General features: G+C 39.9%; 1 protein-coding gene across 2 annotated transcripts; it reads right to left on the minus strand.

The window, feature by feature from the left end:
- Positions 1–1970: 1970 nt before the first annotated feature.
- Positions 1971–20663, minus strand: HIGD1C (HIG1 hypoxia inducible domain family member 1C). Of its 2 annotated transcripts, XM_058308231.2 has the most exons (4): positions 20596–20663; positions 19723–19824; positions 8474–8608; positions 1971–2111 (listed from the first exon to the last, which is right to left on the minus strand). In XM_058308231.2, the coding sequence occupies exons 2-4, from the start codon at positions 19814–19816 to the stop codon at positions 2047–2049; spliced, it is 294 nt and encodes a 97-aa protein (XP_058164214.1). In that variant the 5' UTR covers positions 19817–19824; positions 20596–20663; the 3' UTR covers positions 1971–2046. The 2 variants fall into 2 exon arrangements, with proteins under 2 accessions (XP_058164214.1, XP_004453729.2); XM_004453672.5 differs by lacking the exon at positions 20596–20663 and having other exon boundaries at positions 19723–19867.
- Between the last annotated feature and the right edge of the window lie 1561 nt (positions 20664–22224).

Raw genomic sequence — 22224 nt, forward strand, 5'->3', positions numbered from 1 at the left:
GAGTTACAGTATTCAATGAAAATAACCTTCTGAACTTCAACATTATGACACTGAGCGACCTTTTCCCGGAAGTATTTTGTGATTTCAAGTATTGTATCTTATCTATTTATCGGGTCTTCCTGCAATATTCCTTCTTCTTTCCCAGGCAAAAGTGGGCAAATAAGCATCCTACATACTTCTTTTTAAAATTTATTTAATTTTAATTTTTTAATTCCCCACCCCCCACCCCAAGATGGCTCCATCTGTCTGTGCATCCTCTCTAGGAGGCAGTGGGAACGTAACTGAGGGCCTCCCACATGGGAAGTGAGTGAACAATCGCAAGAGCCACATCTGCTCTCTGACAGCTGCAGCATCTGCTGGTTGTGGTGTCTACTTGTTAGGGTATCTGCTCGTTGAGGCATCTGCTTATTTTCTTTAGGGAGTACTGGGAACTGAACCCTGGACCTCCCATATGGGAGGTGTGTACCCAGATCCTTAAGATACATCTGCTCCCCTGCATACTTCTTAACTTCTCCAAACATGATTTTATATTGTAACAGAATTTTTGTGTTCTTCCCACAGTCACCCTTAATAAATACTTTGTATTGTGTTTTTTCAGGAATTAAAATATTACTTTGGTTGTCAGAGTAAAAGTGGAAAATTAGGGAACCTATTTGGTTTTGTTAGATGAGCCAGTTTCTAATAAACAATCTAGTTATGTTGAGTGTGTACTGAGAAATTGGAATCTTTCCAGTACTCTGGTTAGAAATCAGTTAGTCATGTACAGTCAACATGAAGGGATGACTTATTTCTATATGCCCATCATCCTGAATTTTCCTGACCTTCATGGAACATATTTGATCTAGCTACTGGAATATTTACTCTAGTGGAATAAAGGAGTTGGACTTTTCTCCTGACTGTATTCCAAAGAGGACAGTGTTGACCAAATGTGCACTTTTTGGTATCATTAGAAGAGCCTCATGATAGATACAGATGACAGCTTTCAAAATAATTTTCTGTGCCAGTGGAGAGAAGTGTATAAAATACACAGAATAGTGCATTAATATCTAGAATACAGACGTATTTTCAGACATTACTAAACTTTTCCCTTCCCCAAATACTGGACTCAACCTTCCTGTCATCTTAAACCTCCACTACAGGAAATACTGAGATAAACACCACAGATAGTCTTGTAACACAATTTATATTCTTGATTTTATTTCATATATATATATATATATGGTTTTCTTTCCAAGGCGAAGAGTCTTAGGGAAAAAGCCTGAGTCAAGACAGTTAAGACTTTAACAAAGTCTAGTTATTTTTTCAGAATTATAGGTTAGTTACATAGGTATTTGAGACCACAGATATACTTAACATTTCACATCTTTAGTGTCTTGTGTTTTCTAGTGTTGAAGCAGATTAACAATAGCCCTTCTGGACTAAATTCTTTGACTCCCACAACTATATTGCCATCTGGGGGAAAGGGATCTATAGCAATTTACCTTTCGTGAAGTATAAAGATGAATACACAGATATTTAAATGTTAAGCATTCATCTTTGTGATAAAGTAGTAAAATTTCAATATGAGAGTGTGGTGCACAGTGGTGAATCAACTTTAATAGAAATTTTATGATGCAATTTTTGGTCATCCTAAAAAGGAGTTTATGAAAGCCTTAATCACTTTACCCTATTTGAGAAGAATTCAGCAGATGAATGGAGTGTTGTGTTTCACATATGTTAATAGAAAATTTCCTGTAGCCACTCTATAACTACTAATTTTCAGATTGGTTTGGCATAATAAAGATTATTTTCTGCAATTAAGTAGAACATAAAAACTTTTAGAAGTCAGAAAATCATGTCCTAGGTTTTGAAATAAATCAGCAAAGGATATTTTTGAGTTGATTATGATTGTTGATTTGGAAATTAATCTCTTAAATTTTTGAGACTTAATAGACTATGAGAATTCTCATACTTTTGCAGTGTAATTTGCTACATATTGAAAATTCATTCCTCATAATAAATAGATTTCAGAAGCCTTCTTGTTTTGCTTGTTTCCAGAAAGTAGCTTCACTTTTTGGTCACACTGAAGAATCGAGGTCTAATGTAATCCTTATACATGGAATAGAGAACACCTAGAAACAGAAAGATATATATCAACAGATTATGTGTGGGAAGCAAAACACTGAATTTCTCCACTTGTATTTTCTGAAACAATCCCACAATCCTGTCATTTTATTTTTATTTGGAGCATACATTACCCCAGGGAGGCATCAGAATAATATGAATTTATGATGTGGCTAGGCTACCCTAAAATATAAATTTTAAAATGTTGGTGAAGGGAAGTAGATGTGACTCAAGCAATTGGGCTCTGCCTACCACATGGGAGGTCCCGGGTTCAATTTCTGGTGCCTCCTGGAGAAGATGAACAGACAGCGACCTGGTGTGACAGGCAGACGTGGCGAGCTGATGAAACAAGATGATGCAACAAGGAGACACAACAGAGCAGAGAGCTGATGTGGCTCAAGCATTTGAGCACTGCTGTCCCACATGGGAGGTCCCAGGTTCAGTTCCCGGTGCCTCCTAAAGAGAAGACAAGCAGCAGCACACAGCGAATAGTCACAGAGAGAGGCAGTGTAAACAATGGGAGGCCGGGGCGAAGCGGGGAATAAATAAATAAAATCTTTAAAAAAATATTGGTGAAAAGGTTAGAAAAGTAGGCATATCTGATCAGATATTGAGATTAAAATAATAGGCACCTCAGTTAAGCAAACATTTATTCAGTGTCTACTTGTGCTGAGTATCTGAGGAAACCAAAAGTGAATGGATCTAGTCCCTGCTTTTACAAATTTATAATCTAGTGGGTAAATCAGCCATGAGTTTAGACATGTATGTATGGCTCCCATAAGATTGAGGTCCTAGGGCCATGGGCAGAGAGGAGGAGGTAGCCAAGGGAAATAGTCTGGGGAAAAGAGGAGCTGCTCAGTGAATTCCAGGGACGTCAGCAATGTTATTAAGCAAAAGTAAGTTAAGGAGTCAAAGATTTAAACTATAACTTACTGCCCTCCATCTCATATATCCAGATATCAGCTAAAGTCTTTACTTCATTTTCCTTGTTCTTTCTTTCTGACACTGCTGGTTAATGACCTCACTAAAAAACCGACCAGGGATAAAGTGCTAGTAAGTTGGTTCTCACCTTTTTACATAAGAGCAGAATGAGGTAGAGGTATACATGGATTTTGAATGAAATATACTTTGTACTTGCAGAAAATTTAAAATTTAAAAAATTTCAATTATTGTAGTATTTGTGAAAATATTCTCAGGTTCAGAAACAATTATAGGACTCTTCTCCCTGTCCTTTGGCTTATTTGATACAGGTAATTCTCACCTCCTGCTGATCTCTTAATTTTTGGTATTCCCTAGAGTTCTGTTCTCAACTTTTCCTTACCTCATTCATGCCTGTTGCTTCACTTACCTACTATATGCCATTATTCCCCCTTAAGTAGATCTCTCTTCTGAATGACAGACCAATATATTATTATATATATGACATACCCTGTAGGAAGATGGTCTCCTAACTTTTAAATCATGTATAATTAAATATGTAGTGTATGCTTCTCAAATATGCATTTAATTAAAGTTAAGAGTTCAGGCTCTGGAGAAGATTTCCTGTGTTACCATGAACAAGTAACTTATTCTCTCTGAGGTCTGAGTTTCCTCAACTGTAAAATGGGATAATAATAGTACCTACTCATAGAATAATGAGTCATTACTAATAGCATAGTAATGTTATCTCATTAAATGATAATTATTATTCTTTTATCCAAATGTACTTATCTTCCCATGAAACCTCCTCTTTCTTATTTGCTTTTTATATTTGTGAAAGGCAAAACCTCCATGAAGTTGCCCAAATCAGAAACCCAGAAACCCGGGAATCATCCTTGATTTTTTTTTTTCCTGAGGTACTGGGGCTGGGAATTGAACCCAGGACCTCATATGTGGGAAGCCGGCACTTAACCACTGAGCCACATCGGCTCCCTTTCCTTGCTTCTTCTTTCCTTCCTTTTCAGCCCCGATCATTTGGGTGTCAAGTTCTTGGTATTTATGAACTCCATCTGTTCCTCTCTATTTCCACTGCCGCTGTCTTAATTCAGTTCCAACTCATAATCTACTTGGTTTCTTGGTCTTCATTTTCTCCCCTTCTCTGTAGCCATTCAGTCTCTAGGCATTTTCTTTTTCCTTGTAACATTTTTTTCATGGTAAAATATGTGACACATATGAAGAACTGCACATTAAACGTAGGACCAGATTAAAAGGTAGTTATAGAGTGAACACTTATTATGGTCAAGAAATAGAACACTGCAGGCATCTTAGAAGCCTCTCATGTTTCCCCTTCTGACTAGCCCATTGCCTTTCTCCATAGGTTAACTGCTGTCCTGAGTTTCACAATGAACATTTTCTAGCTTGACCACCTATGTATCCCTAAATAAAACAGTTTCATATGTCCTGTTTCTGAGCTTTATATTAAGCAAACATCTTTCTAAACTGTCAATTTGACCATGTACTCTTCTGTTTAAACCCTTTACTGGGGGTGAGCGAGTGTTGCTCAGTGGTTGAGCATCTGCTTCCCAAATATGAGGTAGGGATTCAATCCCTGTACCTCCTAAAAAAAAGAAAAATGAAAAAATAAGCCAATACTAGCTCATCTCATTACTCTTCATCTTGCAACCTATAAACCAATTGGGGATGTTTTGTTATCAACTTAGTTAAACTGTAACTATGTATCCCAGAGTTCCCTTCTCACAAAATTCTGGCTTAGCTCTGCTCTTAAGAGCTATTATGCACAAGATTTGGAATTTGAAGCTGCATCAGCCACATTCTTTTTATACTTGGAAGGTTGGTGTTAGCCACCAGGCCCTGTTACAGCTCGTGTGTGCTGTTGCTTCCCTGGGGGGCTTGCCTCACTGTTGTGGGGCAGTAGCTGGGCTCACAGCTCCTACAACTCTTTCTGGATCTTCTCTAGCTTCTCTGGATCCTGGGCCAGATGTGGTTTAGCTCCATGATAATAGGCTGTCAGTTTCTCCCGTAGGTCACATCATGTTTAAAGGTGGAGGTGGTAAGAGACCAACTCAAGTTCCAGTCTCTATGTGGGTTCCAGATCATTCTTGCCGGTTCCAATTTGGCTTTCTTTGCCAACAGCAACCCTGCTGAATTCTGGTCCCAGCCTTAGAAACATAAGCCACAGCCTCATGTGGACTGTTTCACCAGCCCCATGTGGTTTAAGGTCATATCTCTGTCATAAATCCCTTATATCTCACTACTAATTTTGCTTCTCTGATTGTACTCTGGCAGGTACAGAATTTGGTACTGGAAGTGCTTCCAGAGGAACAGAACCATGAGAACTGGTTCTCTGAATTGGTTCTTGGGTTATCTGGAATTGGTTCTCCTATTTGAACAGATTTACAGGCATTAATGACCATTTTCCCCCAGTGGTAAAGGATTCTGGCAGTCGATAGCATGCAGAAGTGTAAGAGTTTCTTAAGTGATCACCTGTAGATGCCTACAGAGAAAGCCAGGCTTCCTGTACTGCCTGTACAGTGGGCCCACTAGATGTGCCATAGAACATTTCGTGGGAATAAAGAGTATAAGTAGAAGTTCTAAGTGTGCTGTAAACTTAGGAAAAGAAAACAATGGGCTCAGGGCTTTTTATATGTAGCACAAGGTCCTGTGAGGGATCTGAAAGCTTTTATGAGTGCTCCAAAAGAAACTCAACTGTTGCTATGAGACTGATATTTTTGAGAACCAACACAGTCTAATCCTGGGAGTCACACAATTGGCATGGGGTAGCACCCCGCAGCTCCTACAGCTCCTGTGGAATTTCGTTCTTCACCTTCTGACACCTTGCCAGATGCATGTTTAGCTCCAAACAGCTTCTTTTATGGGTCACTCCTATCACTGAATTTGGAGGCTTGGAGACACTGAGAGACCTTTGAAGGTTTCAGGCTGTCATCGTGGGTTTCAGCTTATCCTTGCAGGTTCTAGATTTTCCTTGTTTTCCCCATTTCACATCCATCTTGCCTTCTTTACTGCTTGCCCTGCTGATTTAGGTCCCAGTCCCAGAAACATAAGCAAGAACCTCACAGTTTCATGAGACCAAACACCTATAATAAACTCATTATATTAACACATCACCAGTAGTGATTCTGCTCCTCTGATCACAGCCTGATGCAATGGCCATATCAAGTTACGTGGAGTTCCACTTCCACACCTGCTTCCATGGCTGGGCGTTTTCATCAGCCTGGAATCCTGATCACCTTTTATGCCTCGTTAAGTCCTCCGTGTCCTGGGCTCATCACATGCTTCACCTCTTAGAGAGGCCGCCCCTGGCCTCCCAGCCTTAGTTAAATGCCGCTTCTTTGTGTTTCCGTTGCAACCTGTGCCCTCTCTGTCACAGCACCTGCCACTTTATCTTGTATTCTTCCATTGGTTCCTCTCCTTAAGGAGACTAAACTATTTTAGGTAGAGACTGAGTCTTAGCTCTATACCTCTGGGCCAGCACAGTTTCCAGCACATAGCAGTTTCTCAATAAATGTCTGCCGAGTGATGAAAATGAGGGCTGTAATTCATAGAAAGCTTTTTGTTGTGTTTGGTTCACTATTCACATATCACAGCTCATATTAATAATTACCACATGCCTCGCACCCCTCATTCCATGCCCCCACACCCATCACATCTTAACCCCAGACCACTTCTTAGGCCGATCCTACCCTGCACACAATGACTAGGAGGTACAAACATTGTGACTTGTTTTCTTTAACTGCAGACAAATTTTTTTTTTAAGGTAATTTAGGTCCCAAAGTGCATTTCTTGTTAGAACAATCTGAACTAGCTGTTGATATGGCTGAGTTATCCAGATAATTTTAAACCTGTTCTTTGGATTTGACAGTATAGGTCTTGCATAATTTATGGGTTAATACAAAAATAAAAAGATTTTTCTATTGTTCAAACTTGGAATAAAAGGAGAACAGGAATATTGAGATTTGGGGCTCTAATAATGTCTTCTTAGTTAAACCACTTTTTTTTTTTTTAGATTTATTTTATTTATCTCTCCCCAGCCCCTCATTGTTTGCACTTGCTGTGTCTGTTCAACTTCTTTGTTTTTTTAAAAGGCAATGGGAACTCTGAACCTAGGACTTCCTGCTTTGTTGTGTCTCTCATTATGTTTTTCCTCATGTCTCTTGTTGCGTCATCTGTCACGTCAGCTCACTGTGCCTGCCCATTGTGTCAGCTCACCATCATGCACGTCCTCTTTAGGAGGTATCAGGAACTTCTGCTCCCTGCTTTGTTGAGTCTCATTATGTTTTTCTTCTTGTGTCTCTTGTTGCATTATCTTGTGTGTCAGCTTGCTGTGCCTGTTTGTTGCACCAGCTCGCTGTCTTCTTTAGGAGGCACCAGGAACCAAACCATGGACCTCCCATGGAGCCCAATCTCTTGAGCCATATCCGCTTCCTTTAAACCACTTTTTATAAACACCCTCCTGTTTTTGCTGTCCGTGTCCATTTGCTGTGTGATCTTCTGTGTCTATTGCTCTTTTTGTCTTCTCTTCTCACTTTCTCCTCTAGGATTCACTGGGATTAGATCCTGGGGACCTCCGATGTGGACAGAGATTCCCTGTCACTTGCACCACCTCAGTTCCTGGTTTCTGTTGTGTCTTGCCTTGATTCTCCCCTTCATCTTTCTTTTTGTTGCAGCATCATCTTGCTGTGTAGTTTACTGTGCAGGCACTTGGCTCGCTGCACAGGCACTGGCTCACCGTGCAGACACTTGGCTCGCTGCACAGGCACTGGCTCACTGTGTGGACACTTGGTTTGCTGCATGGGCACTGGCTCGCCGCATGGGCACACCTTTACCAGGAGGCGCTGGGGATCAAACTCAGGTCTTCCCGTATTGTAGACAGAAGCCCAATCACTTGAGCCACATCCGCGTTCCCCTTAAACCACTTTAATAACCACATGTGCTTTTAGACAAAGGACACTTGGGCATTTTGCCTCAGCTCTATGCCCATGGAGGGAATTATGACTGCTGCTCTTACCTGGGCTGGAAACTGCTGTGATCACTGCTCTGAGCTGTGGTGGATAGGGTGCTAATTTGACTGCTGTCTTAACTGGGCAGTGCAGGCTGGGAACTATCCACTGCCTCTTTCATTATACAGGATAACGGAACCCACCTCTCTGGCCTCTGCTGAAAGTTTTGAGTCAGTGCTGAAAATCCTAAGAAATGAAGCCCGCAGCTGGGCAGTAGCCCCAGCCAGAGGAACACCCACTGTCTTTCTTACCCTTCCCCCCCCATTTTATCTACCCCAGGCTCTCCCCTCATTTGCTTCCTTTCATCCTTCAAAACCAGTATTCTCTTGAGCCAGTATTCATCTTCTAATATAATTGAATTTAAAAATGCTCTCAATGACAGCTGAATACAAGCTACAAATTAAATAGTTTACCTAGAGTCACTGCTCCTACAACAAAGCCTTGGGCAGCAACTCTTACGTGAATAAGATGAATGGACATTTTCTGATCTCTTCTGTACTTCAACCTGTAAAGGCCATAGGACCCCACAGTCACAAAGCCAGCTATCCCTGTGAATTGAAAAAAGAGAGGTTATATAAATAGCAGGGCACTATTTCCCAAAGCTTAGAGAGTTGAATGAAAAAATTTCTGAACAATCGGTACTTGGAAGATAAACAGGCAAGATACTAAGAATACTTTCATGGAAAGCAGATGTGGCTCAAGTGATTGAGCCCCTCCCTACCACATGGGAGGTCTCATGTTTGGTTCTCTGTGCCTCCTGGAGAAGACAAACAAGACGGTAAGCTGGTGCAATGGGAAGGTGCAATGAGCTGACGCAACAAGGAGACACAAAGAGAAAAACAAATCGAGACACAACAAAGCAGGAAGCGGAGGTGGCTCAAGCAATTGAGTGCCTCTCTCCCACATGGAAAGGGCCCAGGTTTGGTTCCTGGTGCCTTCTAAACAAGACAAGCAGACACAGAGAGCACACAGTGAATGGACACAGAGAGCAGACAGTGAACGCAAACGAGTGTTTGTAGAGGGAATAAATAACTAAATCTTAAAAAAAGAATCATTCTGGATTTGACCTACCAAATTTAAAAATATGCACTTATTATTCTTGTTTGCAGTTTTGACTCTTCCCAGGAAAACCTGAACTATGTAGTGTAGTAATTTGTCTAGTAATGTGTCATCTTCTTGAGGCATGATTTCAAATTTGCATGTTACAAGGCCATTATCTCGGGCAATTCACTTAACAGTGAGTGACTCTTGTAAATATCCCAGCATCTGTAAGTTTGTTTTTGAGGTTCTGGGGCCGGGGACTGAACCCAGGAACAGTATGTGGGAAGCCAGCACTCAACCAGTGAGACACATCAGCTCCCCTTGGTTAGTTTTGCTTGTTGTTTGTTTTTTTTAGGAGGCACCAGGAACCGAACCTGGGACCTGCCATGTGGGAAGCAGGCACTCAACTGCTTTGACACATCTGCTCCCCAGCATCCATAGCTTTTTAGTGTTTGGGTTTATTCCTGTTTGTCTTGTTTCTGTAAAAACAGGAGATTAAACTTGAGTGAGTGCTGAAAAGGTATGAATATATGCACAGGTATTTGGCTCTGGGAAGAACTATAATACAAGAAAAGTCCAGAACTGAGTCTAAGTTTGCCAGACCTGTTATGACATTTGCCACATAATGGATTGGCTTAAACAACAATAATTTATTGGTTCTTTTTAAATAATTTTTTATTATAAGTTGTAGGTTTACAGAAAAGTCATGCAGAAAATACAATTTCCAAACGTCTACCCCATTATTAACACTGCATTAATGTAGTACCTTTGTTACATTTGAGAAAAGAATATTAGTTTAATTGTGCTATTAACTATAGACCATAGTTTACGTTAGGGTTCATTGTTTGTGTTGTACAAGCCTATGGTTTTTAAAAATTTATTATAGTAACATACATTGAACCTAAGATTTCTCCTCCTAACCATATTTAAATATAAATTCAGTAAATATAAATTACTTTTCAAATGTTATGCTACTGTCACCACCATCCATTACCAAAACTTTTCTATCACCCAAACAAGATTTGTATCAATTAAGCATTAACATCCCATTCCCTTCACCCAACCCGGCCCCTGGTAACCTACGTCTAGTTTCTGACTCCATGAAGTTGCTTATTCTAATATTTACTATCAGGGAGATCATACAATATTTGTCCTTTTTTTTTTTTTTTTTTTTAAAGATTTATTTATTTATTTATTTAATTTCCCCCCCTCCCCTGGTTGTCTGTTCTTGGTGTCCATTTGCTGCGTCTTGTTTCTTTGTCCGCTTCCGTTGTCGTCAGCGGCACGGGAAGTGTGGGCGGCGCCATTCCTGGGCAGGCTGCTCTTCCCCTTCATGCTGGGCGGCTTTCCTCACGGGCGCACTCCCTGCGCGTGGGGCTCTCACGCGGGGGACACCCTTGCATGGCACGGCACTCCTTGCGCGCATCAGCACTGCGCATGGCCAGCTCCACACGGGTCAAGGAGGCCCGGGGTTTGAACCGCGGACCTCCCATGTGGTAGACGGACGCCCCAACCACTGGGCCAAAGTCCGTTTTCCCAATATTTGTCCTTTTGTGACCTTCTTATTTCACATGTATTAGAACTTCCTTACTTTTCATGACTTAATAACATTCCATTATATGTAAATACCACATTTTGTTTATTCATGGATCTGTTGATGATACTTGGGTTGCTCCCGTCTTTTGGCTACTGTTAATAATGCTGCTGAGAATAATGGTGTGCCCATGTGTTCAAGTTTCTGCTTTCAGTTTTTTTTAATCGGGTACTTCGTTTGTGGGAAGCTGGCACTCAACCACAGAGCAACAGCAGCTTCCCTGAGATGGTTTTTTCATTTGTTTTGCTTATTGTTTGTTTTTGTGTTTTCAGAAGGAAATAGGAACTGAATTTGGGACCTCCCATGTGGGAGGCAGGTGCTCAGCCACTTGAGCCACATCTGCTCTGCCTGCTTTCAATTTTTTTTGGTACATACTGAAAGTGGGATTACCCAGTTATATGGTAATTCTGTACTTTACTTAACTTTCTGAAGACTGTCAAACGATTTTTTCACAGTGGCTACATCATTTTACATCCCTACCACAATGAAAGAGTGCTCCTATTCCTTTGTATATTCTCCAACGCTTTTTATTTCTTTTAATAGAGCCAGCCTCCTGGGTGTGAAATGGTACCTCATTGTGTGTGTGTTTTTTTTTAAAGATTTATTTATTTCTCTCCTCTCCCCCTCCACCCCGGTTGTCTGTTCTCTGCGTCTATTTGCTGCGTCGTCTTCTTTGTCTTCTGTTGTTGTCAGCGGCACGAGAATCTGTGTTTCTTTTTGTTGCGTCATCTTGCTGTGTCAGCTCTCTGTGTGTGTGGCGCCATTCCTGGGCAGGCTGAACTTTCTTTCACGCTGGGCGGCTCTCCTTACGGGGCTCACTCCTTGTGCATGGGGTTCCCCTATGTGGGGGACTCCCCTGCATGGCACGGCAGTCCTTGCGTGCATCAGCACTGCGCATGGGCCAGCTCCACACGGGTCAAGGAGGCCCGGGGTTTGAAACATGGACCTCCCATGTGGTAGATGGACGCCCTAACCACTGGGCCAAGTCTTCCACCTCATTGTGGTTTTGATTTGCATTTACTTATGGCTAATGATGTTGAGCAACTTTCCATGTGCCTTTTGGCCATTTGTGTATCTTCTTTGGAAAAATGTCTATTCAAGTCTTTTGCCCATGTAAAAAATTGGGTTGTTTGTGTTTTGTTGTTGAATTGTGGGATTTTTTAATATATTTTTTGATCTTGTGGTTTCCAAATATTTTCTCCCTTCTATAGGTTGTCTTTTTACTTCCATGATGAAGTCCTTTGAGGCACAAAAATTTTTAATTTTGATTGAAGTCCCATTTATCAATTTTTTTGGTTGTTGCTCATGCTTTTGGTGTAAAGTCTAAGAAACCATTGCCAAGTACAAGGTTCTGAGGATGTGAAGTGTCAGTGGTGGGGGATGCATGGGAGGAGGTTCACCTGGGGCATGCCTATAAGGCATATGAATGTGTTCAAGTGTTTATGGGGCATTGTCACACTGGTGGAGATTCACACAATAACTGAAGGAATATCCAATTTCCATCCTGGGGAGCTCTGCCACATTCTCTGGTGGAACAGCAGGAATCCCTCAAGTGCAGCAGTGGTGACTGGTGAAGGGGATGGAACATTGACGGGCCCTTGATATTGATGACTGTACTTGTGGCCCTTTGCTTTTGAGGTTGCAGCTTGGCCTGGTGTTGTGGCATGCCTGAGGGTTACCTCCTGGGAAGCCTCCTTGTTGCTTGGGTGTGGCCTCTCTCTGGGCCGAACTCAGCGGGTGCACTGCCTCCCCCCTCACTCCACGTGGGGTGTGACTCCCAGGGATGAGCCTCTCTGTCACTAAGGGATTGCTGCCGGGTGCCAACTAGCGATGCAACTGCAGGTGGACCTTGGCCAGGGGAGGGGGGAGGCCAGGGGGGAAGGTGGAGAAGATGAGTTTGGGAGACTTCAAGGTGAGATGGGGGGTTGTTCCAGGGTTTGCGCTTGTGTGCTTCTTGGCGGGATCTTGTTGACTGCCAGGGTGAATGTTGCGTCGAGTGGCGGAGCTCCTTGGGGCTCTGGAGATGTCCAGGCACTGTGGGGGTGGGGGTGGGGCAGACATCTGGGGAGTTTGGTGCCCTGTCTGCGGGCCCTCTTTTGGAATTTATGCTCCCCAGTGTGACAGAGTTGGACTCAGTTGTGGTTTCCCTACACAAGGCTCTTCTGCCTCTTCTACTTGAACTATATTTAGTACTAGAGTTGATAGGTGTATGTCCAAGACACTTGAATCCTTGAGCTGTCCATCTGCCAACTGGTCCCTGAATCTCAATGGAGTTGCAACACTTACTCTTCAGTTCATTGGGCTCACCCAGGACAACTGACGAGGGGATGATGGACAACTCCTATCCCGGGTAGCAGAAAGAGTCTGCAGCCATGGACGGGATGGTCCCATCTGTCTGCCCCATGGGATCTGGGCCCTCTCTCAGTTAGGGGTGGAATGGGCATCCCAGTCCTCAGGACTGGGAAATGAATGAAGGACTAGAGTCAATTTACTAGTATTCTACTATAGACTTATTATGATTCTAGCAGTGGAAGAACTTATATCATTAGTGTGGGCATTTTCTGGACTTGGGAGTTGCCCTGAATGACATTGCAATGACAGATACAGGCCATTATATATCTTACCATAACTTAAAAAATTGTGCAGGATAGAGTGTAAACTACAATGTAAACTCTATTCCTTGCTTAGTGGCAATGCTCCAAAATGTGTGCTGCACTAACGAGGGATGTTGTTGGTGTGGGGGGGTGTGGGAGGGGTAGGGAGTGGGGCATATGGGAATCCCCTGTGTTTTTTGTGTGACATTTATGCAAACTAAGTATCTTTAAAAAAAAATAAAAAAGTTTATTAAAAAAAAATCACTTGACCATAGATGTGAGGGTCTATTTATGAGTTCTTAATTTGGTTCCATTGGTTAATTTGTCTTTATGCCAATACCATACTGGATTTTTTTGTTGTTTTGTTGTTGTTGGTTTGTTTGTTTACCACTGTAGCTAAGTAATATGCTTTCAAATCAAATAATAATCAAATAAATTTGATTATTGGCTTTTCAATTTCTGCAAAAAGGCTGTTGGGATTTTTATTGGGATTGCATTGAATCTGTAAATCAGTTGGGGTGGAATTGACACCTTAATGATATTTAGTCTTCCAATCCATGAGCACATAATGGCCTTCCATTTATTTATATATCCTTCAATTTCTTTTAGCAATGTTTTGTAGTTTTCTGGATACAAATCCTTTATGTCCTTGGTTAAGTTTATTCCCAAATATTTGATTGTTTTAGTTGTTATTATAAATGGAATTTTTTTTTCTGATTTCCTCCTCAGATTGCATTCAGTAATTATAGAATACTATTTGAGTATTAATCTTGTATCCTGCCATTTTGCTGAACTTGTCTATTAATTCCAGTAGCTTCACTGTGGATTTTTCAGGATTTCTAGATACAGACTCATAACATCAGCAAATAGTGAAAGTTTTACTTCTTCCTTTCCTCTTTGGGTGCCTTTTATTTCTTTATCTAGGCTAATTGCTCTAGCTAGAATTTCTAGCGCAATAATGAATAATGATGGTGACAGTGGGTATCCTTGTCTTGTGCCTTATCTCTGTGGGAAAGCTTTCAGTCTTTCAATTCAACATTGAGTACAATGCTAGCTGTAGTTTTTTCATATATGCACTTTACCAAATTGAGAAAGCTCCCTTCTATTCCTATCTTTTGAAGTGTTTTTATCAAGAAAAGTTGCTATATTTTGTCAAATGCATTTCTGCGTCAATCAAGAGAATCATGTGATTTTTCATCTTTAATTTATCAATGTAGTTTTTTAATTTTTATTTTTTTATTTCTCTCCCCTTTCCCCCCAGTTGTCTGCTCTCTGTTTTCATTTGCTGTGTGTTCTTCTGTGACCACTTCTATCCTTATCAGCGGCACCAGGAATCAGTATTTCTTTCTGTTGCACCATCTTGTTGTGTCAGCTCTCTGTGTGTGCCGCGCCATTCTTGGGCAGGCTGCACTTTCTTTCGCGCTGGGTGGCTCTCCTTACGGGGCGCACTCCTTGTGTGTGGGGCTCCCCTACACGGGGGACATCCGTGCATTGCATGACACTCCTTGAGCACATCAGCACTGCGCATGGCCCAGTTCCACATGGGTCAACGAGGCCCCGGGGTTTGAATTGAGGACCTCCCATGTGCTAGGTAGACGCCCTATCTGCTGGGCCAAGTCCGTTTCCCTATCAATGTGGTTTATTACACTGATTTTCTTGTGTCAAACCACCCTTGCATACCTGCAATAAAGCCCACTTGATTATGGTGTATAATTCCTTTAATGCTTGTTCTGCATCAATTGAGATGATTGTGTGTTTTTCCCCCTTTGTTCTGCAAATGCAGTGTATCACATTAATTGCTTTTATGTTAAACAACCTGGCATATCTGGGATAAATCACCCTTGATGACAGTATACAATTCTTTTAATGTGCTGTTGAATTCGGTTAGCACTTTGCCAAGGTTTTTGTGTCTATATTCATAAGTGCTTTGGTTTGCACTTTTCTTTTCATGTGGTATCTTTATCTGACTTTAGTATTAGGATGATATTGGGCTCATAGAACGAGTTAGAGAATGTTCCCTCTCTTCAATTTTTCGGAGGTGCTGGGGCAGGATTGGTGTTAATTCTTCTTTGCATGTTAGGCAAAATCACCAATGAAACCATCAGAACCTGGGCTTTTCTTTGTTGGCAGGTTTTTGATTACTGATTCAATTGCTTTACTTGTTACTGGTATGCTGAGATCTCTTTCTTTTTGAGGCAGTTAGGTAGTTTGTGTGTCGAGGAATTTGTTCATTTCATGTAGGTTATTTAATTTGTTGGTGTACCATTCTTCATACTATCTGCTTATAATCCTTTTTATTTCTGTGGTTTTGGCAGTAATTGCCTGTATTTGATTTCTGATTTTAGTTATTTGTATCTTCTTTTTTTCTTTGTTAATCTAGCTGTTTGTCAACTTTATTGATCTTTTCAAAGAACTATCTTTTTGTTTTGTTAATTCTATTGTTTTTATTCTCTGCTTCATTTATCTCTGGTCTAATCATTGTCATTTCTTTCTTTTTGCTTGCTTTTAGTTTAGTTTGTTATTCTTATTCTAGATTTTCCAAGCTGTAAGGTTAGATCTCTAATTTGAGATTTTTTAAAAATATAAGCATTTAGAGCTATACTTTCCCTTTCAGCACTGCCTTTGCTGCATCTCGTAAATTTGGTATGTTGTATTTTCATTTTCATTCATTTTAAAATAATTCCTAATATCTCTTGTGATTTCTTCTTTGACTCATTGGATAAGAATGTGTTGTTTAACTTCCACATATTTATGATATTTCCAGTTTTCCCTCTCTTACTGATTTCTAGTTTTATTCCATTGTAGTTGGAGAAAATTATTGTATTATTTCAATATTTTGAATTTTTGAGACTTGTTTGGTTACCTAATATATGATCTATCCCGGAGATTGATCCATGTGCACTACAGAATAATTTGTATTCTGCTGCTGTTTTGTGATATTCTGCTGCTGTTATGTGAAATATTCCATATATGTTTTTTAGGTTTAGTTGGTTTATAGTATCATTCAAGTTTTCTGTTTCCTTGCAGATCTTTTGTGTAGATGTTCTGTCACTTATTGAAAGTGGTATATTGAAACTGTCAAATATTAATGTAGATCTGTGTATTTCTACCTTAAAATCTGTCAATATTTGATTCCTATATTTTGAAGTTCTGCCATTAGGTGCATATATATTTATAATTGTGCTATGTTCTTCTTATAATAACCCCTTTGTCAGTATATAAAGATTTCTTTGTCCCTCAAAACAATTTTTGACTTTTAAGTCTATTTTGTCTGATATCAGTATAGCTATCCCAGCTCTTTTTGGTTACTATATGCATGATACATTTTTTTCGTCCTCTCATCTTCAATCTACTTTGGTCTTTGAATATAATGTGAATCTCTTATAAACAACATATAGTTGGGTCATGCTTTTTTATCCATTCTGTCAACCTCTGCCTTTTGACTAGGAGAGTTTAATCCATTTACATTTAAAGTAATGACTGATAATGGAGGACTTTTTTCTGCTACTTTACTATTTGGTGTTTGTAAGTCTTATTTATTTTTCCTTCAATTCTGTAAATGCCACTTTCATATTTATTTTTTTGTATTGTACCATTTTGATTCCCTTCTCATTACTTTCCATATGTATTTTTCATATATTTTCTTTGTGGTTACCATTGGGCTGAAATTTAATATCCTAAATCTATAACAATCTAGTTTGATTTGGTACCAATGTAACTTTAGCAGCCTCCACATACACTGTTCCTATATCCCTAGGGATAGCAGCCTCCACATACACTGCTCCTTATCCATAGGGATGTCTCCCCCACCTTTTTGTGGTACTTGGTACAAATTGTATCTCTTTACATAGTGTGTCCAAAACCATATATAGATATCATTACTTTTTATGCCTTTGCATTTCAGAACCTGTAAGAAGAAAAAAGTGGCATTACATATCAAAAATATACAATAGTAGTGGTATTTATAATTACTCATATGTTTACCTTTACCAGAAGTTTTTATTTCTTTATGCCACTTTTGAGAATTTCAGTCTGAAGAACTTCTTTTACTATTGGTTGTCAGGCTGTTCGACTGGTAACAAATTCTCTCAGCTTTTGTTTATCTGGAAATGTCTTAATCTTTACCTCATTTTTGAAAGTCTTGCCTGATATAGAATTCTTTGTTGGCATAGGTTTCTTTCTGAACTTATTTCTTTAGGATCCATTTAATAAGTGGGAACAAGGATCAGAGTAAATAATCAAAATGACTCATGCACTAAAAATGTACAAAAACAGCAAAAAACTAATAAAGCAAACGGTGGTCGAAACATGGGAAAACATGTACAATGATGAAAACACTGAAAGTTTGGGCAAATCTTTCTGGAAAGAGCTCTGGAAAATTTTATAAGTGACACTGAACTGAACAGATTTCCTGCCCTGGAAATTTTACTTTTGGAAACATACTTCCTTGGAATCTTGGAATATACATGAAGGAAATCACCAAAAGGAGTAACCAAAAGAAAAGTCAAGAATTGACACAAAAATGTTCCTGGCTATATTGCCAACAGGAGAAACTAAACAGTCCAAATCACTCAAAGAGAGGAAAAACTGATTACTATTCAGAAGTTATAAGTATGTAAAGTATTAATACATAGAATTGTGCTTTAGAAATGTTAAGTGAAATAAGCTTAAATCAAATCATCAGTCAATGCAGATTTTATGTACATATAAGCATGCACAGACAGTAACAGTGATCATAAGACAATTTTAAATAATGAAAACTGATTATATTTATAAAGATGGAAATTGCCTAAGATAAATAAAAATGTTTTGTAAATTATCTACACGGTATACTACTCTCTATAGTAGGAGATACATAGTAGATATTGTTAAAGTAACAAAAACTCAACAAAACTATTCAATGATATATATCCAAATATTATCATCATTTACTTTTCAGCAAAAACTGGCTCCCTTCCCTTGATCAAATCAAAGCTCTGTTCTTACTTAAATTGGTTTTGTTTTTGTTTTAGATGAATCAGGACCTTTGTTGTTTTCTGTGTATTGTTGCTGTCACTGAATTTAGCTGGAAACACTTTTATCTTTTGACTTTAATCACCCTAAAGATCTCTGGAAAAAATAATTTATTGTACAACAGGCACAGTGATTAATTCATTATAGTGATCTGTTCATTATATTGAGCTGTTCAAACAGCACTGCGTTCTAGAATTGTTTTTCTAGTTAAAATGCTAAGGAAGATGATAAACCACTATTAAATTATTTGCTTCCATTTATAGTGAGTGCTATTACAAGTCTTAAATGAAAGTTCTAAACACATATTACTATAAAGTAAAATTTTGATCCTTCTTGATATATGAATAACACTTAAGAAGTTACTGGATTACTAGCGACAATGGAAACATGTGACTTAAACCCACTTCAAAGGTTTTATGGCATAAATATAGTCACAAACTTATATCAGACTGTTTTTAGTGAGTTCTTTTAATGGTTTCCAGACAAACTGAATGGAAGGAAAGAAGCATGGCTACAGTATACAAAAACTAATGCTTAGGGCAACTTAAGCACCCAGAGGAGAAAAAAAGAGAAAGCTCAGATTTTAGAATATAATGTAGGTGCTTAGATTCTGTGTGTATTTTTTTCAAAGTCCACATACATATAGTATTTATGTGTAAACACACTAAATATGCATGGGGAAAGATAAAGAAGCTGGGACTCCAGATCTAATTATAATACCACTTATTTTATTCAGAGTCTATTTAACCATCAGTAATACACCAGGAAGCCAGCCAAAAGGACTTATGAGCAGCCAAAATGAACCCCTCCAAGTTCATGCTCTCAAGTGTATAGGTAGCCCAGGCTTTCATGCCAAGCTTCTTTAGTCTGAACTAACTTATAGTTCCTTCAAGCTTGGGTATCTAGCTTCTGGTGCCACAGAACATTAAATGCAGAATTTTTTATGGTACTTGATAGTAATGGAAGAAACAGGAAAATCTATAAACAACTGACACAGAACATAAAGGTCAGAGTTACTTAGTTGGGACTTAAGCGGTTTCATATTTCCTAAAGAATCTTAGTATAATAAACTGCTGCTACTAATTCTGAGTTGACATGGAAAAGTTAAAGTCAATTCAATCAACTCCATTTAGAATGGCTGGGAATTAATACTTTATTTAAGATAGCTGTCTTAATTAAATGGATAAAATAGACTTTGATGCTTTGTAGTAAAAAGAAGTAATAATAATTGAGGGCTTACCCTGTATTAGAAACTGTTTTGAAAATTTAACATATACTTGTGTTTATAGGACGTTAGCTACAAATACCTGAAAACAATTCAATCATATGAACCATTTCAATCTCAACGATACTGGGTAAGTAAGGCATTTTTCTGTTATTACAAGCAGTTTTCTACTCTCCAGTCAAGGTTTGTACTTACCTATAGGGACAAAGGGGGCGTCTCTAGATTTCCTGATCAATCGGGATAATTGGCTTTCATCCTGATCTGCTGACCACTGGTTATCTGAAGACATTTTTCTCTCTAAAAACATAAATATGGTTGCTGTGAATCATTAAAAATAATGTTAACCCTATCCTGATACATGAATGATTATCTGTTTTTCTGTCTTTATTTGCTTGACATACCTGTCTGCTCAACTGAAATAAAGTCGTCTTTCCTTCACACTTTTCATTACATAATTGTTCATGAGATTTATAGAATTCATTACAGAATTTCATTCTACATTGTTTGTTGGGGGTGGGGTATAAGAAAAATATATGAGAGGAAAGGATAATCATATTCCATTAATACAGAGTAAAAATTGACACAGATCACAATTCTGTTATTCAGACTCCTTTGACTGAGATCCACTGCTTATTATCATTTGAGGTCACTTAGAACCTCAGGACTTCTGCCACAAAGAGAACAAAAACACAGAGTTTTTTTCAAAAAATCATTTTAAGGAATAGCAGCAGTGCCAACAAAGGCAAAACTATCTCCAGATTATAGGTGATGGGAGAATGATCACTCCAATTCTGCAGAATGTGCAAGGCATTATAAAATCATCCAGATATTTGCCTAGCGCCTACGTTGTACCAGGTGTATGCTAGACAATGGAAATACCCTTCCTTGTTTACAAAGGATGAAAGAAACTCACGAGCAATTCCAACCAAAATCAATACAATTTAGCAGCACCTCAAACTTTTGTCTGTGCAACCCACTCTTTTCACCCCAAAATTCAAATACAGTAGCATCATCCTATAAATGAACTTTCATCAGAAAATATAACCTGGTAAGTGGCAGAAACAGTACCTTTAACTTGCTTCACCACCTGTCTCCTGATGTCCCTTGGGCAGGAAGCTGTAGATCACAACACGTGTTGTAAGACAGGACACATTTACGTGCAATTTCCAACTAATTGATAATGGGAAAGTCCAGAAACACAAACCTTAGAGGGAGGGGGAGAGGGGAGGTGCACAGCTGTTATTGGTCAAGGTTTCACTACCCTGCTGGAAACTCATTGGTGGCGACACCTGGGCCACAAGTAAAGGCTTCTGAAGATGCACTACTTGATTCTGCGCTTTACGAAGGAGCCCCTAACTTCCCTCGTGGCTCACCCAAGCCCAGCGCCCACAGTGGAGGTGCAGTGGGGGAGGGGAGCTAGCATTTCCGTTGAGAGTCTTGTCGCCCTTAGGGTGATTCATTTGCTGGAGGACGCCTGCTGTGGCCGGGGTCCTGCCATGAGGCACCAGGAACCCTCCTGGGGTCCTTTGACCTCGGGCCCTCGCACCTGCTGCCCAGGCTGGGCCTCGCGCCGCGTTTGCAGCACCGGGCGTGACGTCAGGACGCCGCAGCCAATCAGAGCGGCCCGATGGCGCGGTAGGGGCGGGGCGGCAGCGCGGCCCCGGCAGGTGCGCGGAGGCCGAGGCCCAGGGCGCCGTCTGCACCCGCGTCTGGGCTTCGCGCCCTCGGCGCCGCTTTGAGGCCTCAGAGAAGCGCTTGCACTCGGACCCCTCAGTGTGCAGCCACGTGGACTTCAGGAAGAGGGCACAGGACCAGGTAGCTTCACCTTTTTTACCTTATAACTGAATTTTAAATAATTTCAGATTTAAGGAAAAGTTCTAAATTTTGTTGTGCCCGGCTCCCAGATTCCCCATGGCTGGCATTTAGCCACATTAATCATTTGTCTCTAGGTAGGAACTGATTTTTCCTGTACCACCTGAGACTAAGTTGCACACTAATTTGCCTTTTCCCAATATGCTTTTGTATTTAAGACATTGTCTTACAGAATGTAAACTAAGTGCACTCACATTTATACATTACTACTTTCCAAACTGAAGACGTTATTCATATTTCACCGACTGTGCCAATAATGTCCTTAATAGCAAACGAAATTTTTGTTTCTTCTGATCCAGGATCCGATCGTGATCACATATTGCATTTAGTCGTCCTGTGTCTTTAGTCTCCTTTAATCTGGAAGAGTTCCTTAGTCTGTTTCTGTCTTTCATGACCTTGATATTTTGACAATGTAGGTCAGTTATTTTGTAGCTTTGTCGGATATTTTCTCTTCGTTAGATTGAGGTTATGCATTTTTGGCAGAATACACCAAAAATGTTTTTCTCTGTGGGTGTTATCAGGTGGAACTCTTGATCCATTAGGGGTGGTGATAATTTTGATCCAGTGTTATGCTGATAAATGTTTAACAACTGCTCTCCAGAAAAAATAAAAGCTCTAATTTGTAGCATTTGTCGTTTTCCATTGTAAATACTAACACTGAGGGGAGGGGAGGGGAGGGGAAAGAAGGGAGTGGGGAGGGGGGAGGCCTTTCCCAGCTATGACAACCCAAATCCTGAAGGGTATGAGTGGGTGAGACCAGAAACCAAAGAAGACACCAGGCAGAGAATCAGACATAAGCTTTAATGGGCCTTACGAACAGGAGAG

This window comes from Dasypus novemcinctus, chromosome 12, assembly GCF_030445035.2.
Source record: "Dasypus novemcinctus isolate mDasNov1 chromosome 12, mDasNov1.1.hap2, whole genome shotgun sequence".
Lineage (NCBI taxonomy): Eukaryota > Metazoa > Chordata > Mammalia > Cingulata > Dasypodidae > Dasypus > Dasypus novemcinctus.